This window comes from Hippocampus bargibanti, linkage group LG04 (assembly GCF_051943395.1).
Source record: "Hippocampus bargibanti isolate YZ-2025 linkage group LG04, ASM5194339v1, whole genome shotgun sequence".
In the NCBI taxonomy this organism is placed as follows: Eukaryota; Metazoa; Chordata; class Actinopteri; order Syngnathiformes; family Syngnathidae; genus Hippocampus; species Hippocampus bargibanti.
In genome coordinates, this window is record NC_142737.1 from 29,153,890 (window position 1) to 29,172,447 (window position 18,558).

Genomic DNA, 18,558 nt, shown 5'->3' on the forward strand with positions numbered 1-18,558 from the left:
TCCTATTATTTCTACACGTGTTGTTTTTCTCTGAGCTGATAATCACCAAGCAGGACTGTTGAGGTCGTGTTTGCATTCACATTAAAACCCCTTCAGATCTTTGAGAATGATATTACAGCAGGGAATCACTGCCGACAAATTTTAAAGTGTGTCATTTCTATTAATGTATGACCAACATTAGTGTTTGGTTAAGGCTCGAATTTCAGCAAGGTAGGAAAACTAATACCGGCATTGCAGGATTTGTTTTACTATAAAGCGTTGCTGGACCATAAACACTGTAAACACAAACAAATGCCAGTCGCACACAGAAGCCACGAAGGCCTTCTTTTCCCCCAAGGTAAACCATTCATGTACAACCTTGCAGATATGTGGGATTAAAAAATCTACAGTCACATTGCAGTTGGAGGGTGTTGTAACCTGTATTTAATCTCCAATTTTCCTGAAGAAAAAAAAAGAAAATCCATCTAACGACATCTCTGGTACAACATAAATACTGAGTTGGAAAATCATTTCCAAAAAAAAAAAATATCAAGCATTACTGTTCTCCCCTTTGTCACTTTATGTAAACATTGAAAAACGCAAATCAAGTCTTCTCAGTTCTCAACAAGACAACATCTAAATAACAACAATAGTCTCATCTGTGAGACTTGGTTGACTAACTGCAAAGACTCAGGGAAAGGCTCAGGGAGGCTTGGGGAAAATGTTGAAACTTCTTCCATGAAAAAAAAATGATCTCTTACGTTCATTTTATAATTTTATCGTTCAAAGTTGTCAACTGTGTTATTGATACAGCAGTGTGTAACAGTGGAAAGGGGTGGGGGGTTAGGCGTCCATCAGAAAAGGCTAGTCAGTGTGGTCTGTGATGGGCTCCTACACTCGTGTACGTCCATTCCGCCTGCCACTGAGGTGAGCACAGAGGTGACTGTGGGCATGGTCGGGTTGGTCAAGTCAGTCAGAGTAGTGGGAGTGCTGGAGGGGCTCATGGAAGCATTTGAGATCTCAGATGCCGGTCCTGAAGGCGTGCCACCCTGCAACGTGGAGCCGTCAGAGGTCTTGTCTGCACCAGTGCTTTCTTGTCGCAGAAGATTCCTCCTAAATTTGGCCCGAGCATTCTGGAACCAAACCTGCAACAAGTAGAATATTGTATAATTAAATCCTTTGCAATACAATACAGTCGAGTGGATACTAACCACAGTCACACAGCTCCACAATGTTCTTTCTTTCAGAAATAGATCAAAGTTTTAAATTGTATGTATGTATGTATGTATGTATGTATGTATGTATGTATGTATGTATGTATGTATGTATGTATGTATGTATGTGTGTATATATATGTATGTATGTATGTATGTATGTATGTATGTATGTATGTATGTATGTATGTATGTATGTATGTATGTATGTATGTATGTATGTATGTTAGTATGCGGACCTGTATGTACACCCAAGTGTGTTAAGAACATTCATTTATGACCAAACGAGCAACAAAGTGCAACAATACAATGCAAAAAAACATTTATCACATAAAAACTGCAGCATACAGTACAGATATTGGAACTAAATCAAACAAAGTTAGGACTGTTTCCTACAAAATGAGATGGGTAAGAGAACTGTAAGCTTTTCTTTTCACTCGTCTTTTCTTGTCACTGTCTCAAACTTAATAGCCGCTCAATCACCACACAAGACAACGTTACTCATCCAATGTCATGCAATGATCTTTGGAGGCCAGCCACGGGACATTTCCAAGTCTTTTATATCACGATGACAGACCATTCCAGGGAGATATATATATATATATATATATATATATATATATATATATATATATATATATATATATATATATGTGTGTGCGGCTGCATAGCTCAGTTGATAATGCATCGGTTTGGCATATGGGAGACGAGGGTTCGAATCCCACTTGTGGCAAGACCCTTCACGCTAATGCCTACCTCATACAATGATGAGAGACAATAAATGGAATGACATGCCGGCTCAGACGTCGCCCGGCCAAACAAGGTCTGCGTCAGGTGCTGGGGAACCAGAGCACCCTGATGAAAAATGGGCTACTGGAACAAAGTGGAGATGGACGAGATGCGATAACATGGCTCTGTTGGAATGCTACTACTCAAGCAACCCTAGTCAGAGGGGTTACATGCGGAGAATGGGGGCTGAATGGTTACTTCGAAACCCACAGTCACGGTTGACCACGAAACAACTAGTAGCTCAGTGTTCCAATATCCACAAACGGCAATTGCTATCACAACTTGAGATTGATGAGGTACAACACAAATTCCGAGGTGAAGGGCCCCAGGCTGCCACATCACAGGAAGAGGTTCAACCAGAGATTGGGAGGCAAGCCCCAATGAATAATGAGATTGGGAAGCCAGCCCCAATAAATGAAATGCTGAGCGAGGCAGCAAATGACCTGAGAGACAAGATCATGGCAAGAATGAAAACTGGGCAACGAAGGCACCGATTACAACGGCTATGTGAAGTACCACCTGAAAGTCTCATGGAAACTGTGAATGCAGCACTGAGAACGATCCCGACCGGAACGATCACGGAAACCAATGAGCTGATATACACCTCAGCATCAGTGATCCTAGACATGCTTGGCTACAAGAGCAACCATGAGAGCCACGAGATTCATTACCCACCATGGAAAAGACGGTTGGAGGCCAAGATCAAGGCGGCTCGGAAAGATGTGAGTCAATTGACGGAGACCCAGAGAGGTGTGAATAAAAGGCCAATACCCAAGAGGTACATGCAGATAACCATACCTGAAGCACTCGAAACTGCCAAACAAAGGCTCCAGGCCTTGGCCAGTCGCCTAAAGAGGTACACGAAAGAGAATGAGGCCAGAAGAATAAACAGGCTGTTCGCAACACAACCTGCGAAAGTGTACGCTCAGTGGCAGGGTTCTAACAGCAGAGCAGACCCTCCAAGGCTGGAAACTGAAAGATACTGGAAAGGCATATGGGAGAAGGAGGTCGCACATAACAGCAGTGCACAATGGCTGGTGACTCTGAAAGAGGAGCACAGCAACATCCCTGAACAGAACCCAGTTACCATCACAGCGGCAGATATACAAGGAAGAGTCTCAGGTATGAAAAACTGGACGGCACCAGGCCCGGATATGGTCCACACCTACTGGCTAAAGAAACTCACAGCTCTCCACGAGCGCCTAGCAGCACAAATGAACCAGCTGCTGATGGATGGGACTCACCCAGGATGGCTAACCGAAGGGCGAACAATCCTGATCATGAAGGATTCCTCAAAGGGTGCAGTTCCTTCCAACTATCGGCCAATAACCTGTCTCTCCACAACATGGAAGCTCATGTCAGGCATCATTGCGGGTAAGATAAGTGGACACATGGATCAATATATGAGCAAAGCACAGAAAGGCATTAGTAGAGATACTAGAGGTGCTGGTTGACAGAACAGTCGCTCAAGACTCCAGGTCCCGACATACCAACCTGTGCACAGCCTGGATTGATTACAAGAAAGCATATGACTCGATGCCACACACATGGATCAATGAATGCTTGGAGTTGTATAAGGTCAACAGGACCCTGAGAGCCTTCGTTGCAAACTCGATGAGGATGTGGAAAACCACACTTGAAGCCAATGGCAAGCCACTAACGCAAGTGTCCATCAAATGTGGCATATACCAAGGTGATGCACTCTCCCCACTGCTGTTCTGCATAGGACTGAACCCCCTCAGCCAGATAATCGCCAAGACAGGCTATGGATACCACCTCAGAAATGGAGCTACGATCAGTCACCTCCTCTACATGGATGACATCAAGCTGTATGCTAAGAGCGAAAGGGACATAGACTCCCTGATCCACACAACCAGGATCTACAGCAGTGATATCGGAATGTCATTCGGGCTGGAGAAATGTAGTCGGATGGTGACTAAGAGGGGCAAGGTAGTTCACACTGAAGGGGTCTCACTCCCTGAAGGAACAATAGCAGACATTGAAAACAGCTACAAGTACCTCGGTATACCACAGGCCAATGGCAACCTCGAATTAGCAACAAGGAAAGCGGCTACGACCAAATACCTCCAGCCGGTGAGGCAAGTCCTCAGAAGCCAGCTCAATGGCAAGAACAAGACCCGGGCAATAAACAGCTATGCCCTGCCAGTGATCAGATACCCTGCAGGAATAATAAGCTGGCCAAAGGAAGAGATTCAGACCACGGATGTTAAGACCCGAAAACTCCTCACCATGCACGGAGGGTTCCATCCCAAGTCCAGCACCCTGAGACTGTACACAAGCCGTAAGGAAGGAGGCCGGGGACTAGTGAGTGTGAGAGCCACTGTCCAGGATGAAACATCCAAGCTCCATGAATACATCAAAGAGAAGGCTCCAACGGATGATGTACTCAGAGAATGTCTCAGTCAATGGGGAACAGAGGATGAGGTGCTGGAAGAGGGACAAACATGGGAGGAAAAGCCCCTACACGGGATGTACCACCGAACCATAGCAGAAGTGGCTGATCTCAAGAAGTCCTATCAGTGGCTAGAGAGGGCTGGCCTAAAGGACAGCACAGAGGCACTCATCCTGGCTGCCCAAGAGCAGGCCCTGAACACCAGAGCCATAGAGGCAGGGATATACCACACCAGACAAGACCCAAGGTGTAGGTTGTGCAAAGAGGCACCTGAGACAATCCAACACGTAACTGCAGGGTGTAAGATGCTGGCAGGGAAAGCCTACATGGAGCGCCATAACCAGGTGGCTGGCATAGTCTACCGAAACATCTGTGCGCAGTATGGACTGGAAACCCCAAGGTCAAAATGGGAAACACCTCCCAAGGTGGTGGAGAATGACCGAGCAAAAATCCTGTGGGACTTCCAGATACAGACTGACAAGATGGTAATGGCCAACCAACCAGATATCGTGGTCATAGATAAAGGGGAAAGGAAAGCCGTTGTCGTGGATGTAGCGGTCCCGAGTGATGGGAACATCAGAAAGAAGGAACATGAGAAAATCGAGAAATACCAAGGGCTCAGAGAGGAGCTGGAGAGAGCCTGGAAGGTAAATGTGACAGTCGTGCCTGTGGTGGTTGGAGCACTCGGGGCAGTGACCCCCAAACTCGACGAGTGGTTGCAACAGATCCCGGGAACAACATCGGATATCTCGGTCCAGAAAAGCGCAGTGCTGGGAACAGCACGGATACTGCGCAGAACCCTCAAGCTTCCTGGCCTCTGGTAGAGGACCCGAGCTGAAATGGGGGACAGACACCACCCATGGTGGGTGAGACGAGGATTTTTTTTAATTTTTTTATATATATATATATATATATATATACAGTCTAAAGTATACAGTATAAAGACAAAAATAATGTGGAGAGAGAGAGAGAGAGAGAGAGAGAGAGAGAGAGAGAGAGAGAGAGAGAGAGAGAGAGAGAGAGAGAGAGAGAGAGAGAGAGAGAGAGAGAGAGAGAGAGAGAGAGAGAGAGAGACCCAAGTCACTTTGAAGATACAGATAACATCCGACTTACGGCCGGGTTCCGTTCCGACAAAACAGTCGTAAGCCGAATTGCATTCAATATGGCCAACGCGAGGTTTATACGACAAAATAGTATAAGATGTGAATCTGTTGTTTTTAAAAGAACATTTTTTATTCAATACTGTTATATACCAAACGTCTCAAAGAGGGGGTGGCGGCATGGGCCCGACACGGCGTTCTCGTCGCTCAATCCCGTGCGACCGAGCGCCGACGGCCGACCCGCTTCGGCTTTCGCCCTGGCCGATGTCGGGGGACCATCGACCCGAGCGCCGACACCCCCATCTGCGTCAGTGGACACTCACCCCCACCGGTGCCATTGTGTGACAGATAGTGAAACACCATCACGGGCTGGCTGGCAAAAATTGTCGTACGCATTTGTGAATAAACAGTTATTTTGTATCCTCATTTTGTGCAATGCTGTAATATTCTCTGTGAAGATAAATGAGTCAAGCTAAATGTATAGCGAATCTAGCAACACAGCCACAACGCTACATTTGGTAAAAATAGTTCTTATACAATGCTGAGACAAGCGGTTGCTCTTTGTGCTCCGGCAAATAAACATCCTACGTGTTTAATCTAAACAAGAAAAAAAATCTTGAGTCTTTATTTTGCCAAATGCATCGCAAACACGCTGCAGATCTCAACAGCGTTGCCGGTCTGCCACCGTAGCGGTCCCAGCTGTCGAAAAAAAAAGGGTCTGGTGGTCATGGTTGTAAGTGTGGGTGGTCATAACTCGCACCGGTCGTAAACTCTGATGTTCCCTGTATATGCTTGTGTCACATTTGGATTGGCAGCAAGGAGCGGGGTCGCACCTGTACCACCCCGTCTGTACCACCAGCTGCCAATCACCTCATTATGTCACCGGGTATTGAAACGGGACACTTTCTGTAGTAGTCCCCGGGGTATTGATGTGGCTCGCTACCGACAAGTGCCCAGGTCAGACTCTTTCGACTGCGCTCTTGTACAGGTAACATCCGATTTACGACCGGTGCGAGTTACGACCACTCGTACTTCCGACCAGGACCGCCAGACTTTTTTTATTCCTTCTACGGCTGCCACCGCTACAGCCAGCAACGCGACAGAGACAGAGGTCCGTGCAGGATGATTTATTAAGATACAACTCAAAGCACTAGTCCCAAAAAGAGGACCCGGGGAATAATCAACAATAAAGAATACCAAAAATGACGAGTGGGGGGGGGCAATGGGAACCCCGACAATGGCGAGAATTGACTCGCACACGGTGGTGCAGAAATGGAACAATCCCAAAAGGATTACGGGATGTGAGGGGGGGGGCGACCGGACCGAGCACCAAAGACAAAGTCCAGGGTCATACAAAGTACAAATACAAGTTGATAGCGTCCGGTTTACGTACCCGCTGTCCTAAACAAGGAAGCGGGGAGGCGTCGCCCCGCCCCGAGCTGTCAATCCGAACGTGACACTATTGAGCAAGAAGGATGTTTATTTGCCGGAGCAACATTGCACAAAATGACGATACAAAATAACTGTTTCGTAACAAATGCGTACACAACAATTTTCTCCAGCATGACAGCACAGCAATCGGGGGACGGAGGGGTGTCCACCGACGCCAAGGCGGAGCGGGTGGGATCGCCGCGACGCAAGCGCCGCATCAGGCTCACGGTCGGCGTCGCTACCATTTTTGGACAGCTGTTTTTTTTTGGTTCCTTTCGTTTGTGTCAGCAGAAAGCGTGTGCGTCGACACGGTCATAACGATCGATAATACGAAATATAAAATGATTAAAATTACACTAAAAGTTACAAGATTTATAAATGAACTGTCAACATTTTCGTACATAATAGTATTCAATAGAAAACTTTGCTTAAAAACAACAGATTGACATTGTATACTGTCCTGTCGTATAGGAGATCCCAGCGTGTCGTCATCACTGTTTGACTTGGGCTCGGTAGTCGAGTGGTTAGCACACCGGCTTCAAAGTGCATAGGTTGGCAGTTCGCGTCCCGGTCCGGCCTCCCTGTGTGGATTCTGCATGTTCTCCCTGAGCCCGTGTGGGTTTTCTCAGGGTCCTCCGGTTTCCTCCCACACTCCAAAAACATGCATGGCAGGCAGATTGACCACTCCAAATTGTCCCTAGGTGTGAATGTGAGAGTGACTGTTGTATGTCTGTGTGCCCTGCGATTGGCTGGCAACCAATTCAGGATGTCCCCCGCCTCGTGCCCAAAGAAGGCTGAGATAGGCTCCAGCACCCCCCGCGACCCTAATGAGGAATAAGCGGTACGGAAAATGGATGGATGGATGGAAGGACTGTCTGACTTACGACCGTTTTGTCGGAACGGAACCCGGTCGTAACTCGCATGTTACCTGTATGTACCCGGTCAGAGTCCCCCCACACCCTGCAACCCACTTGCCGTTAGTTCTCTTTCTTGTCGGGATTGTTGTTTTTCGCACCACCGTGTGCTTGCTCTTTTTCTCAGTTGGCGTAGTACGCGGGTCGGTTTTCCCCTTGCCCCCTCCCCCCTACTCGTTCTTTATTCTATATTTCCCCTGGTCCTCATGTTGGACCAGCGCCTTTAGTTATTCATTAAACATTCTGCATGGATCTATTGTATTTGTCGCTTGCTTTGGGGATCCAGATATTCAATTCCTTTCCAATGAGACAGCTGCTCTCTGCCTCGTTCGTAACGTGACAGCTTGTCACTTTTGACAACCGATAATTGATATAATTAATCAAATGGAGAAACAAAATTGTTGCTGGGATTTTGTTCTGTAATTGACAGTCCTTTACGGCGTAAGGCAAATATGGTGAATAAAATAAGTGTGAAAGTGTATTCATTTAAAAAATGCTAACCCATTAAACCAGTAAATGCACAGAGCATCCATAAGCAGCGGTCCAATCAAATCAGTCAAAGTAAGCATACAATTTTCAAATAATGAAGAAACATAATTCCGGACAATATAAAAATATACACAAGAAGCAACTAATTGTATTGCTTTTTGGCATCTCAACATTGTTCAAGTTTTCCAAAACACCTTTGTACGGTCAGTCTCATCTACAACACAAACATGAGGCAACACAAACGCACACACACACACACACACACACACACACACACACACACACACACACACACACACACACACACGTACACACACACACACATACACACACATACACTTATACACTTAATCCAATCGTTGTTCCAAGCCATCAAACTGCAGACAAAAAGAACCCGTCGTATAAGTTATTCAGACTTAGTCCTTCGTATCTCAATGCATTGAGATCTGTTTTTCATTCGCCTTCATCAAGGGTTTATGAACTCCATTTCCTGGAGAGCCATGTCCTGCATGTTTTAGATTCCTCCCTATTTCAACACACCTGATTCAAATGATCACCTTATCAGCAAGCTGAGATCAATCGTGAAATCGGGTGTGTTGGAGTCATGAATGATTTAAAACAGACTGGATATGGCTCTCAATGAAACTGACTTATGTAATAGTATCACTCCCTACACTAATAAACATGAAATAACATTTAAAAAGGCAAATCTGAGACCTACAGCATCGTTCTTGTGTGCATAAAAAAAGTCTAAAGTGGAAAATAAAACAACTTTGCTTCTTTCAATGCACAGCAATTACTCGTTAAAAGGGAGTAATGGCAAATCCTCATGGAACGGCAAAGTGTTAGTCTACACATTTAAACACCAAAGACCCTTTTCTATGACAGTGAAATTAATGAAAAAAAAATGAAATGACATTACAAAACAATTTAACTGATGTTTTTTTTGTAATATTCCAAGAAAATAGATTAAATGTTCTTGTCTACAAATCTTGACATTTTGGATCTATGCGTACCATACAGTGTGTGGTAACGCCAACTAAGTACCTATGAATGCATCCATCCTCATCGTCACGTTGACGATGACGATGGTCATAAGAGGTCACGTGTCAGGTTGAGCCCATCATAACTGATTGTGCGACAAAAGGCAGGGTACACCATTGGCTGTATGCCAGTTAATGGCAGCAAAAGTTAATGTCAAAATTGTCAGAGTGCGGGCTGATAATTTCCAAACATGAAAATTGCTTGTGAAAGTTGAGCCATTGTATAACGTAAAAGTCTCATCAAAGTCACATGGAATGGCATGTGTGTCAAACATTCACATCTATTTCTTTCTAGATATAGCACCTCATATAAAACTTGGAAAGATGTGATGCCCATCATTAGGGTAAAATTAAATCTTTCATGCACCATTCATGATCACCTGTAATCAGAAAAACATATGTGCATACGTACATACGTATGTACGAATGTATATATGTACATATGTATGTACGTATGTACATATGTTTTTCTGTACGTGCATACGTGCATACATACATACATACATACATACATACATATACATACATACATACATACATACATACATACATACATACATACATACATACATACATACGTATTGATTTATATAGTGCTTTGACAACAGCTGAAGCTGTAACAAAGCGCTAACATGGTCAAAAAGAATAGGCTCCCCCATCGTGGAAGGGAAAAGCATTGCCGAAGGTCGGACCAGTGCTTTATTGGCACCCCGCAAGAAAAAAAACAAAACCCCTGAAAAATCGGAAATGGCACTCTACGTCATGCTTTTCAATTTCCAATAAATTCGGCAGTGAACGAGTTACATTAATATTGAAAGAAATTAGGCCAATAGTTGGGAAAAAATGGAAAGATTTGGCCCGTAAACACAAAAACGAAGATGTCCCCTGTAGTAACCGTTGTCCCTCAAAGGCTGAAAGGGTTCAGTATTACTTCCTTATTTTATTTTATTTCATTTTTTATGCTTGTATTTCTCGTATCAATTTGACAATGTTCCCGTTTTTCATCACCAGCCTGTGTGCTTCTGAGTGCAAGTGATTGAATCATACTTGCAGCCCAGGGAAACAACCTAGGGGAGCAAAACGTCAGCCGCAATCGCAGGCGTAAAAACTTGAAAGGATCAAAGCAAAACGACTGCTTTGTTTTCTTGCAAGCGTTAATTAAAACAGTAGGACGAATTGAAAAATGATCTCGTCCCCATGATGATTTTACAAGTTGTCGGTGGGATTCTGTAGTCATCGCTCAGCTTTTGTTTTTCATCCCTTATTCTTCATCACATTGCTTATTCCCTTGACAACTTTCATGATTCCCCTTTCAGAAAATTGGCATTCATGTCACAAAATAGAATTTAACTATACACATTTTTTGGATGGATCTCACATAACATTTTCAGAATACAATTTTCCTTCCATGATTAGTACATACATCGTAAGAGACAAGGTTGAACATCAGCGGGGTGTCTTTCTTTTTGAGGACAAAATATGCATAGTTTTCTTTTTTTCACCATGCAGTTGTTATGTAATGAAAAACTGGTTTTGGTTTGAAAGACCAGCAAAATTGATTTGAAACAAAATGGAAGATTGGGATATCACACACGTGCAGAGGCCTGACAAAAAAACAGGATGATATTCACCATTTTTTTAAATTCAAGCCTTTTTATGCAAGAGTTCAGTGCCTGAAATTTACATGCCACCAAAAGAGTGGAAGCGATGGACATCTCCGACTTCTGAGTGTCTACGTTCCAGAAGTTTCACTTCGGTTCAGGCATTTAAATATGTGGTAATGTATCAAAAGCTACATAATAAAAAAAAAACATGGTCAAAAGACTTACAGAACAAACTGCATTCTCTTTCTGTGAGTGTGTGTTTACCTGTAAGACCCGCTTGGTCAAGCCTGTCTTCTGGGCAAGCTGCTTGAGGTCCTTGGCATCTGGGTTATGGTTGATGGCAAAGTAGGACTTCATTGTTCTCAACTGGTGGTGCTTGAAAGACGTCCTCATGCGCTTGGTCTTCTGACTGGAGCTATACTGGGAGTCCCTATCCATGGACTCACTGTCATTCTCGTTGCAACTCAACGCTGCAGCCCAGCAGGAAAGAAGAGGAACATATTATTACACTGTGGGAACAGTGATCTGCTCATCCATCATCTCATTCAGTTTCGTTTTCTCGTATCGAACTGATTTTTTTACCATCAGTGTGACTGCTGCAACAACACTTTGTTCACATCAATGTGTGTGCTATTTTGTGTCATCAAGGAATTAATTAATCAAGATCATCTTAATCTTGACACCAAAGACTCCAATGTACTTGAGCAGTACATATTTAAATGAGATGGTGATGATGGAGTCGGTGGGAATATAATATTTGGGGAGACATTTGAATTGCAGTATTTTTAAATCCTAAATCAAGCAGGTCCAACTTAGTCCAGTGGCGCTAACGTCGTTTACAACCACACATCCGATGAACCTTGTTACACGGCATATTTGTCCGTCTTTTACCAGGAGGAAGTGCCAGCAAGGCTTTAGTAAGCAACATTCGTCCCCGTCTACAAATTTCTTGGCAATGGTAGAAGTGTTGCTGTGTGCATAACAGTTCGTGTTTAATATCATAAATGATGAATATCAAGCGAGTGAAAAGAATCATGATAACACTTCTCTTAATTAGTACAACCACAGCCACGCAGAACAAATGCTGATCCCCCCTCCAAAAAACGCATATGTTGGTCGATGTTTATCAGTAAGCAATCTGGGAGTGTGATCTGGTCCTGCTAGTGCGCACCTTATAGAGTGTTATTGTTTTTTTTTTTTTAATTTGTGTATACGCGCACACTCTCTGCTTACAGGTGAAGTTGGATCTGGTTTGTAGTTGAAAACACAAGAGGGCGTGCTGTACCTTTACTCTCATCGATTATTATTTTCGACCTCTGATACCTCCTGGTCATGTTTTAAAATTAAAATATTAGATTAAAGTTTTATCTAAACACGGATTATGGTCACTGTGTTTCGTTTCATGTTCTTTTTTCAAACAAAACAGTTTTCAAACGCGTGTTTAATGGTAATTAAACTAGGTGAGCGTGCGTCGGTCGGTTGCTACTTTATTTTACATTTTGAATTCGACAAAAGCGAGGCATTACCATTAACTTGGGAACCTACCCGGGAAATAGTGCCGCGTGAACCTGATGTCCTTGCAGTGAATAAATCCGATAAGCGTAAAGATCTTTCTGGTAACATGTTTGGCCTGTTCCCAGTAGAAAAAAAAACGTGTGTGTGTGTGTGTGTGTGTGTGTGTGTGTGTGCGTGTGTGTGTGTGTGTGTGTGTGTGTGTGTGTGTGTGTGTGTGTGTGTGTGTGTGTGTGTGTGTGTGTGTGTGTGTGTGTGTGTGCGTGCGTGCGTGCGTGCGTGTGTGTGTGTGTGTGTGTGTGTGTGTGTGTGTGTGTGTGTGTGTGTGTGTGTGTGTGTGTGTGTGCGTGTGTGCGTGTGTGTGTGTGTGTGTGTGTGTGTGTGTGTGTGTGTGTGTGTGTGTGTGTGTGTGTGTGTGCGTGCGTGTGTGCCCGTGTGTGCGCGTGTCTGTGTGTTTTAGTGTGTGTGTTAGTGTGTGCGTGTGCTTGTGTGTGTGTGTGTGTTTGGAGTTTGCGCCTGTGTGTCTAAAAGGGGTGGGGAGGAGGTGGGGGTTGGGGTGAGGGTGGACGTGGGAGATCTGGAGATGTCTATGCAGTCAGACAAGTGGAAAGAGTGAAAACTGGTGAAACATTAAAAAAAATCCCTTTTTAATCTCAAGGAGGACGAGTTAATTTACAGCACACATACCGAGTTATGTGCTTACTTTAAATTGTGTTTTTTTAGTTTGTTGTTAAGGTAAGCTTCTCGTAAAATGCGTCCCAATTAAAATCTGGGTGAAAATGGGTGTTAAGAATCGCGATTCCGGTAATGTCGCGATTTATTATGAGTTTTGGGTCCTCTGACCAACAATTATAGTACTCTTCATTCTTATGAACAGGTCATCAATGACGCCCACGATGCAACTTCAACATTAAGTCGTGGCTAGTTTGAAAGCAGTAGTTTGAGTTCCGGAACCAATCGAGCGACAGTAAACAGTCAATAGTTTGAAAGCAACTTTAACCAAACTTTGATTAGACGTATAGAGTAAAACAAATCAGACCCCTGACCACTACCAACACCACCCCCAAACAGTGAATTTGAACAACAAAAAGTCAATTATTTAATTAGGTTACAACATTGAAACATATTTTTCGTGTCTTATCATTTGAATAAAAAAATACATTCATAAGAGTGTAGATTTTCTTTCAGTGCATATGTTTACTCTGACTGAACAACGGATGAAGTCACCCCCGCTCTCCCCGCATATTTTGCCGCCCCCCCCCCCCCTTACCTGCGTTATATGCTGCCAGATCCGCTCCAGGCCCAGGGCTCTTCCTCTTCCTGGGCCGCCCTTTCTGCACTGTTCCGACGCCGTTGAAGTAGGATAGTCCGAGCGTGTTGGCCGGGCCCAGGCCTTTGTGTGGCACCACGTCCGTGTGATTAAAATGCGTCTGATAGTCTCCCTGAATGAGAGTCTCAAAGTGTAGCCGACAGTAAACCAGACTGTCTTTCATGCCAAAGTGGTCCCCAGTGGTCAGCATCTTGCTACAGGTAGAGCAGGTGAAGCAGTTGAGGTGGTAGACCAGGTCCCGGGCCCGCATCACCATCTCCGAGGCAGAGATGCCCAGATGGCACCGAGCGCATCTCTGCACCGAAAATCTTCTGCGGGCAACACAGAACCCCATCAGCGGCTGGACGGGCACACGAGGACCTCGACTAGTCTGACAACAACTATAGTCGACGCTGCCCTAACCTGGGGATTAAAAACGCAACAGACAAACACCTTTTTTCGCTTACCCGCGTCTTAAAGACGATTGTTTTTTAATGCATGCAGTTTGAGACAATAGTCCTTGTTTGAGTGCTCTTTCGAAAACAACACAAAAACGTTAATAATATAAAGTTGTTTTTCTTCCTTACTTTCTTTAACAACGGTGTCAAAATATGACTGGGCTGACGTAAAAATGAAGACCGGTAATCAAGTTAAGCGAATGCCTACCAGCAAACTGACTTTCACTTTTTTCTGTTCCCGTCTCTTCTGCATTTTGCGTATAGTATTCCATGTTGTTTGTTTCCCTTGTGTGTTTCATCCTAAACACTACACACGAATAACAACCCCCAAAGCGTGGATTGAAATTAACGGCAGATTCGCTAAAACGATGCCATACTTTCCCCCCTCCTGCAGCCTTAAAACTGCCAGTTTAAAAATAACCCACTTTTGGCTAAGAACAAGAATTACACCTATGCGCTTCTTTGGTCAATTTGATCCAACGCTGGTTTGTTGTATATCAAACCAGCCAAATTATTTAGAATTGTCCCCCCCCCCCCCCTCTCTCTCTCTCTCTCTCTCTCTCTCTCTCTCTCTCTATCTCTCTCTCTCTCTCTCACACACACACACACACACACACACACACACACACACACACACACACACACACACACACACACACACACACACACACACACACACACACACACACACACACACACACACACGCACACACACACCACCGCACTTCCCCCGAAAATGTTTTGTTGTTTTATCTGGTCCAATTTCTTTTACCAATTATGCATCAATTTTCCCCAGCAGTGTAAACAGTCTGGCTCTTCACAGTGAAGTTATTTAATGCAAAATGCCGCCTTTCGGGAAAATGAAACTGCATGCGTAGTGTGACGTAGCTTGGCCTCAGGGCTTTCCTACCGATAATAATCTTCCTTGCAATAGATGCTTCCGTCCTTGCTGAAGCAGGTGAGCTCCGACTCCAGGTTGAGTTTGCACTCGCAGCACTTGAGGCAGCGCATGTGCCATTGCTTGTCCACGGCCAGCAGGTAGAAGCGGTCGGCAATCTTCCGGCCGCAGCCTGCGCACAGGGCCACGCGCTCTGTTGTCAGGCACGGCATGGCCTGTGGTCAGCATGGAACACACACCAGGACACAGTCAGAGGGTCAGAAAATGCATTCGTTTTTTTTTTTTTTTTGCAACATTTCATGATAAACGGACTTCATCTTATCAGAATCAGAATCAGAATCATCTTTATTGCCAAGTATGTAGAACACACAAGGAATTTGTTTCCGGTAGATTATTGAGGAGATCTCGTTGAATGATTTCTTTCCGTGTTCGATTTGGGCATCATTCAACCATCACTGTTATTATGCATCGATCTAAAAATAGCTGTTAACTCCAAAACGACAAATTGTTAAAATCTTACCACGTCAACAAAAAAAAATCTGATAAAAAAGAAACGTGCATAATTGGACTTAAAATGATACATCGTATAGAAAACACGAGTACAGTCAACATTTGCTTTTATAACCATATTAGCGTTCCAGCTCCTCCTGTATTGTTTTTCTACTTTCATTCCTTTCATAACTGCTGCTGTAAAATGTAAATTTCTCCACTGCGAGACTAATAAAGGCCAATCCAATCCAATATTAAGAATAATAAGTATTATTATTCTTATTATTAAATAATTAACAAAAGAAGTACAGCTCGCATTTATATAGAATTTCAAAATTTAAAGCATAGTTTCATTCAACGACTACAATTTCACATTAAGTTGCTCTGTCGGCCTCTCGTGAAAGAAGCTATGAATATAGACCTAAGATAACTATATAATTCAACGAGTATAATTTACTCGGAGACAAACAATTTTTGTGATGGTTTTGATTCTGGCCTTGAATTTTTCCTTCGGGAAAAACACGTAGCGAGTCACTTTTAATTTTTTTTTAGGGGTGGGAGCATTGGATTATTTCTCGTCGTTTTATTATTATTATTATGATTATTGTTGTTGTATAATATTTGTATTGTTTGTTAGCCAATATTGACATTATCATTATTGTAGTTATTGTTGGTTGTTATACATTATATCAATTGTTTACGGGCCAATCGTGATTTTATGCAAATATTTTCCCCATATTAGCCTTTATCGTTGCTTTTGACGTCGGGGTATTTGATACTTTTTGAAACGGTCTGGAAGCAAATGTCGCAAGGTGATGTGTAAACAAACGGAACGAATGAAATAAATGGCTCTTACCGTCTCCGACTCGCCCATATCGATAGCTGAGCTGATGGCTGCTGACTCGCTCTTTCCTCTCCGGTCTATTTCTTCCACCACGCCGTGCACGTCGCCTCCGGGCAGGCCGTGGAAAAGCATTGTTACCGCCGATGGGAGAATATTATAACTATTCTCCTCGGATCTAAAAGCCAAGATGTCCATCAAAAGAGAAAAAAATGGGAAAAGCCACTTGTGCCTCTGTCCTTTATTTTTTCAGGCCTTTCCTTATTGACGTGTCAAGTTGAAAATCCAGCTCGCGGAAGGAAAAATGACGGGGGAATTGGACACGTGTTCTCTTCACTACTTATCATCTACCAATTGAAAACATTTCCAGCATATTATTCATTCCCAGTAAAAGTAGTCATTCGCAAATACCAATGAAGATTATGAATTTTGTCTCCGTCGTGATTTTAAATAAAAACGTACCGAAACGGCAGGGCTACGTTGCTCTTGGTTCCGATGTGTCCGCCACCAAGCCTCAGAGTGAGATTTCAGCATTCGATAGTTTCAAAATTCATCCGGTCTGCGCCAGAATACAGATTTACTGTGCACGGGGTTGACGATGACCAGTGGAGATTAACTGCATCGCCCAATTAAGAAACAAATAAAGCAGAATCAAAAAGAATCCAAATGATATAACGGCGTGCGAAGAAGCTCCCCTTTTTTTCTCCGTTTAGTTCACCACTCCAGAATTTTATGTCAAACTAGACGCAGGTGACACATTGGAAAACGGAATCAAAAATGATTTGCATCATGAAGTCCCCTCTGAGACCAGCGTTTTTCCCCTCTCTATTGACGGTTGCCTGTTTACGTTGCTGTTATGTCTCCTGCCAGAGAGAGGCCGCATAACATGTGCGTGCAAGAAGAGGAGGAGCTGTCGATACGTGTTTCTCGCCCTCCGCCCCCACCCTCCCTAAAACTCTTTCTCACGTCCACTTTGGACTCTTGCTCCTTATCAACTAGGCCCGTTGCGTCACGAGGCGCCGAGTGAATTCATTGGCTGAGCCTCCTTCATCCAAGTGTTCCCAGATACTTGAACAACCATGAAGGCTGCATGCAAGCATGGGATCCACACGTCTTGGTTCAGTTTAACTGGACCACCACACACACAACTGGAGCGCAAATGCTCCGCAGAAATAAGAGAGTCGGGCCGTGGGCACTGAATAAGTCTGGTGGGACTTTTGGGAATCACGACGCACATCTGCGCTCCAAGTTGCTCCCAATCACCTTGCCGGGGCAGCTTTACTTGATTAATTTTATCTTTCTTCCCCACCAACTTTATAGAGTCTGGAATTCAGTCTGGAAGTATTATTATTATTATTATTATTATTATTATTATTATTATTATTATTATTATTATTATTATTATTATTATTATTATTATTATTATTATTAATAGTAGTACTACTACTAATAGTATAGCATATATTATTAATACTACTACTACTACTACTCCTACTACTACTACTACTACTACTACTACTACTACTACTACTAATAATAATAATAATAATAATAATAATAATAATAATAATAATAATAATAATAATAATAATAATAATAATAATAATACATTTGATGATTATTATTCTCCAAAAATTGTCAGTGTTGTATAATAGTATATTATTTTGCCTTGCAGAAAACAAGGCTCACATGTATAATTTGCAGCTATCATGGGGTGTCTAGATATTTGGAGAATCCACCCAAATTTACCCTTCCGATGAAAGGAGAGGGGGTGGGTTTGTGGGTATGTCACGTCCTGGACTTGATTTAATTGTCATTTGTGCATTTGTGAGCAGACAGCGAGCAGTTCCTTGAGCAACAGGGACCGCACCGTCGAGATGAACCGAGCCACTCATTCTAATTAGCTCTCCGCTCTTAATTGGTGGGGGACGAGAGGACGTGGTCATCAGTGCTCGCAAGGAGAGATTTGATAGGGCACGCTCGGATAAAACGACAGGTTACTACATAATAGCTTAGCTTTTTTTACTACCAAAAGATGTATAAACTACTGTAGGTTGATATACTTCGACAATACC

At 43.4% G+C, this 18,558-nt stretch overlaps 1 protein-coding gene across 4 annotated transcripts; it reads right to left on the minus strand.

Moving 5' to 3' along the window:
* Nucleotides 1-407: 407 nt before the first annotated feature.
* lhx2b (LIM homeobox 2b) lies at nucleotides 408-17,394 on the minus strand. Of its 4 annotated transcripts, none has more exons than XM_088995565.1 (6): nucleotides 16,946-17,394; nucleotides 16,499-16,661; nucleotides 15,166-15,368; nucleotides 13,759-14,129; nucleotides 11,241-11,446; nucleotides 408-1,124 (listed from the first exon to the last, which is right to left on the minus strand). In XM_088995565.1, the coding sequence occupies exons 2-6, from the start codon at nucleotides 16,616-16,618 to the stop codon at nucleotides 834-836; spliced, it is 1,191 nt and encodes a 396-aa protein (XP_088851691.1). In that variant the 5' UTR covers nucleotides 16,619-16,661; nucleotides 16,946-17,394; the 3' UTR covers nucleotides 408-833. The 4 variants fall into 4 exon arrangements, with proteins under 4 accessions (XP_088851691.1, XP_088851689.1, XP_088851690.1 ...); XM_088995563.1 differs by having other exon boundaries at nucleotides 16,499-16,830; XM_088995564.1 differs by having other exon boundaries at nucleotides 13,759-14,126; nucleotides 16,499-17,394.
* Nucleotides 17,395-18,558: the final 1,164 nt, after the last annotated feature.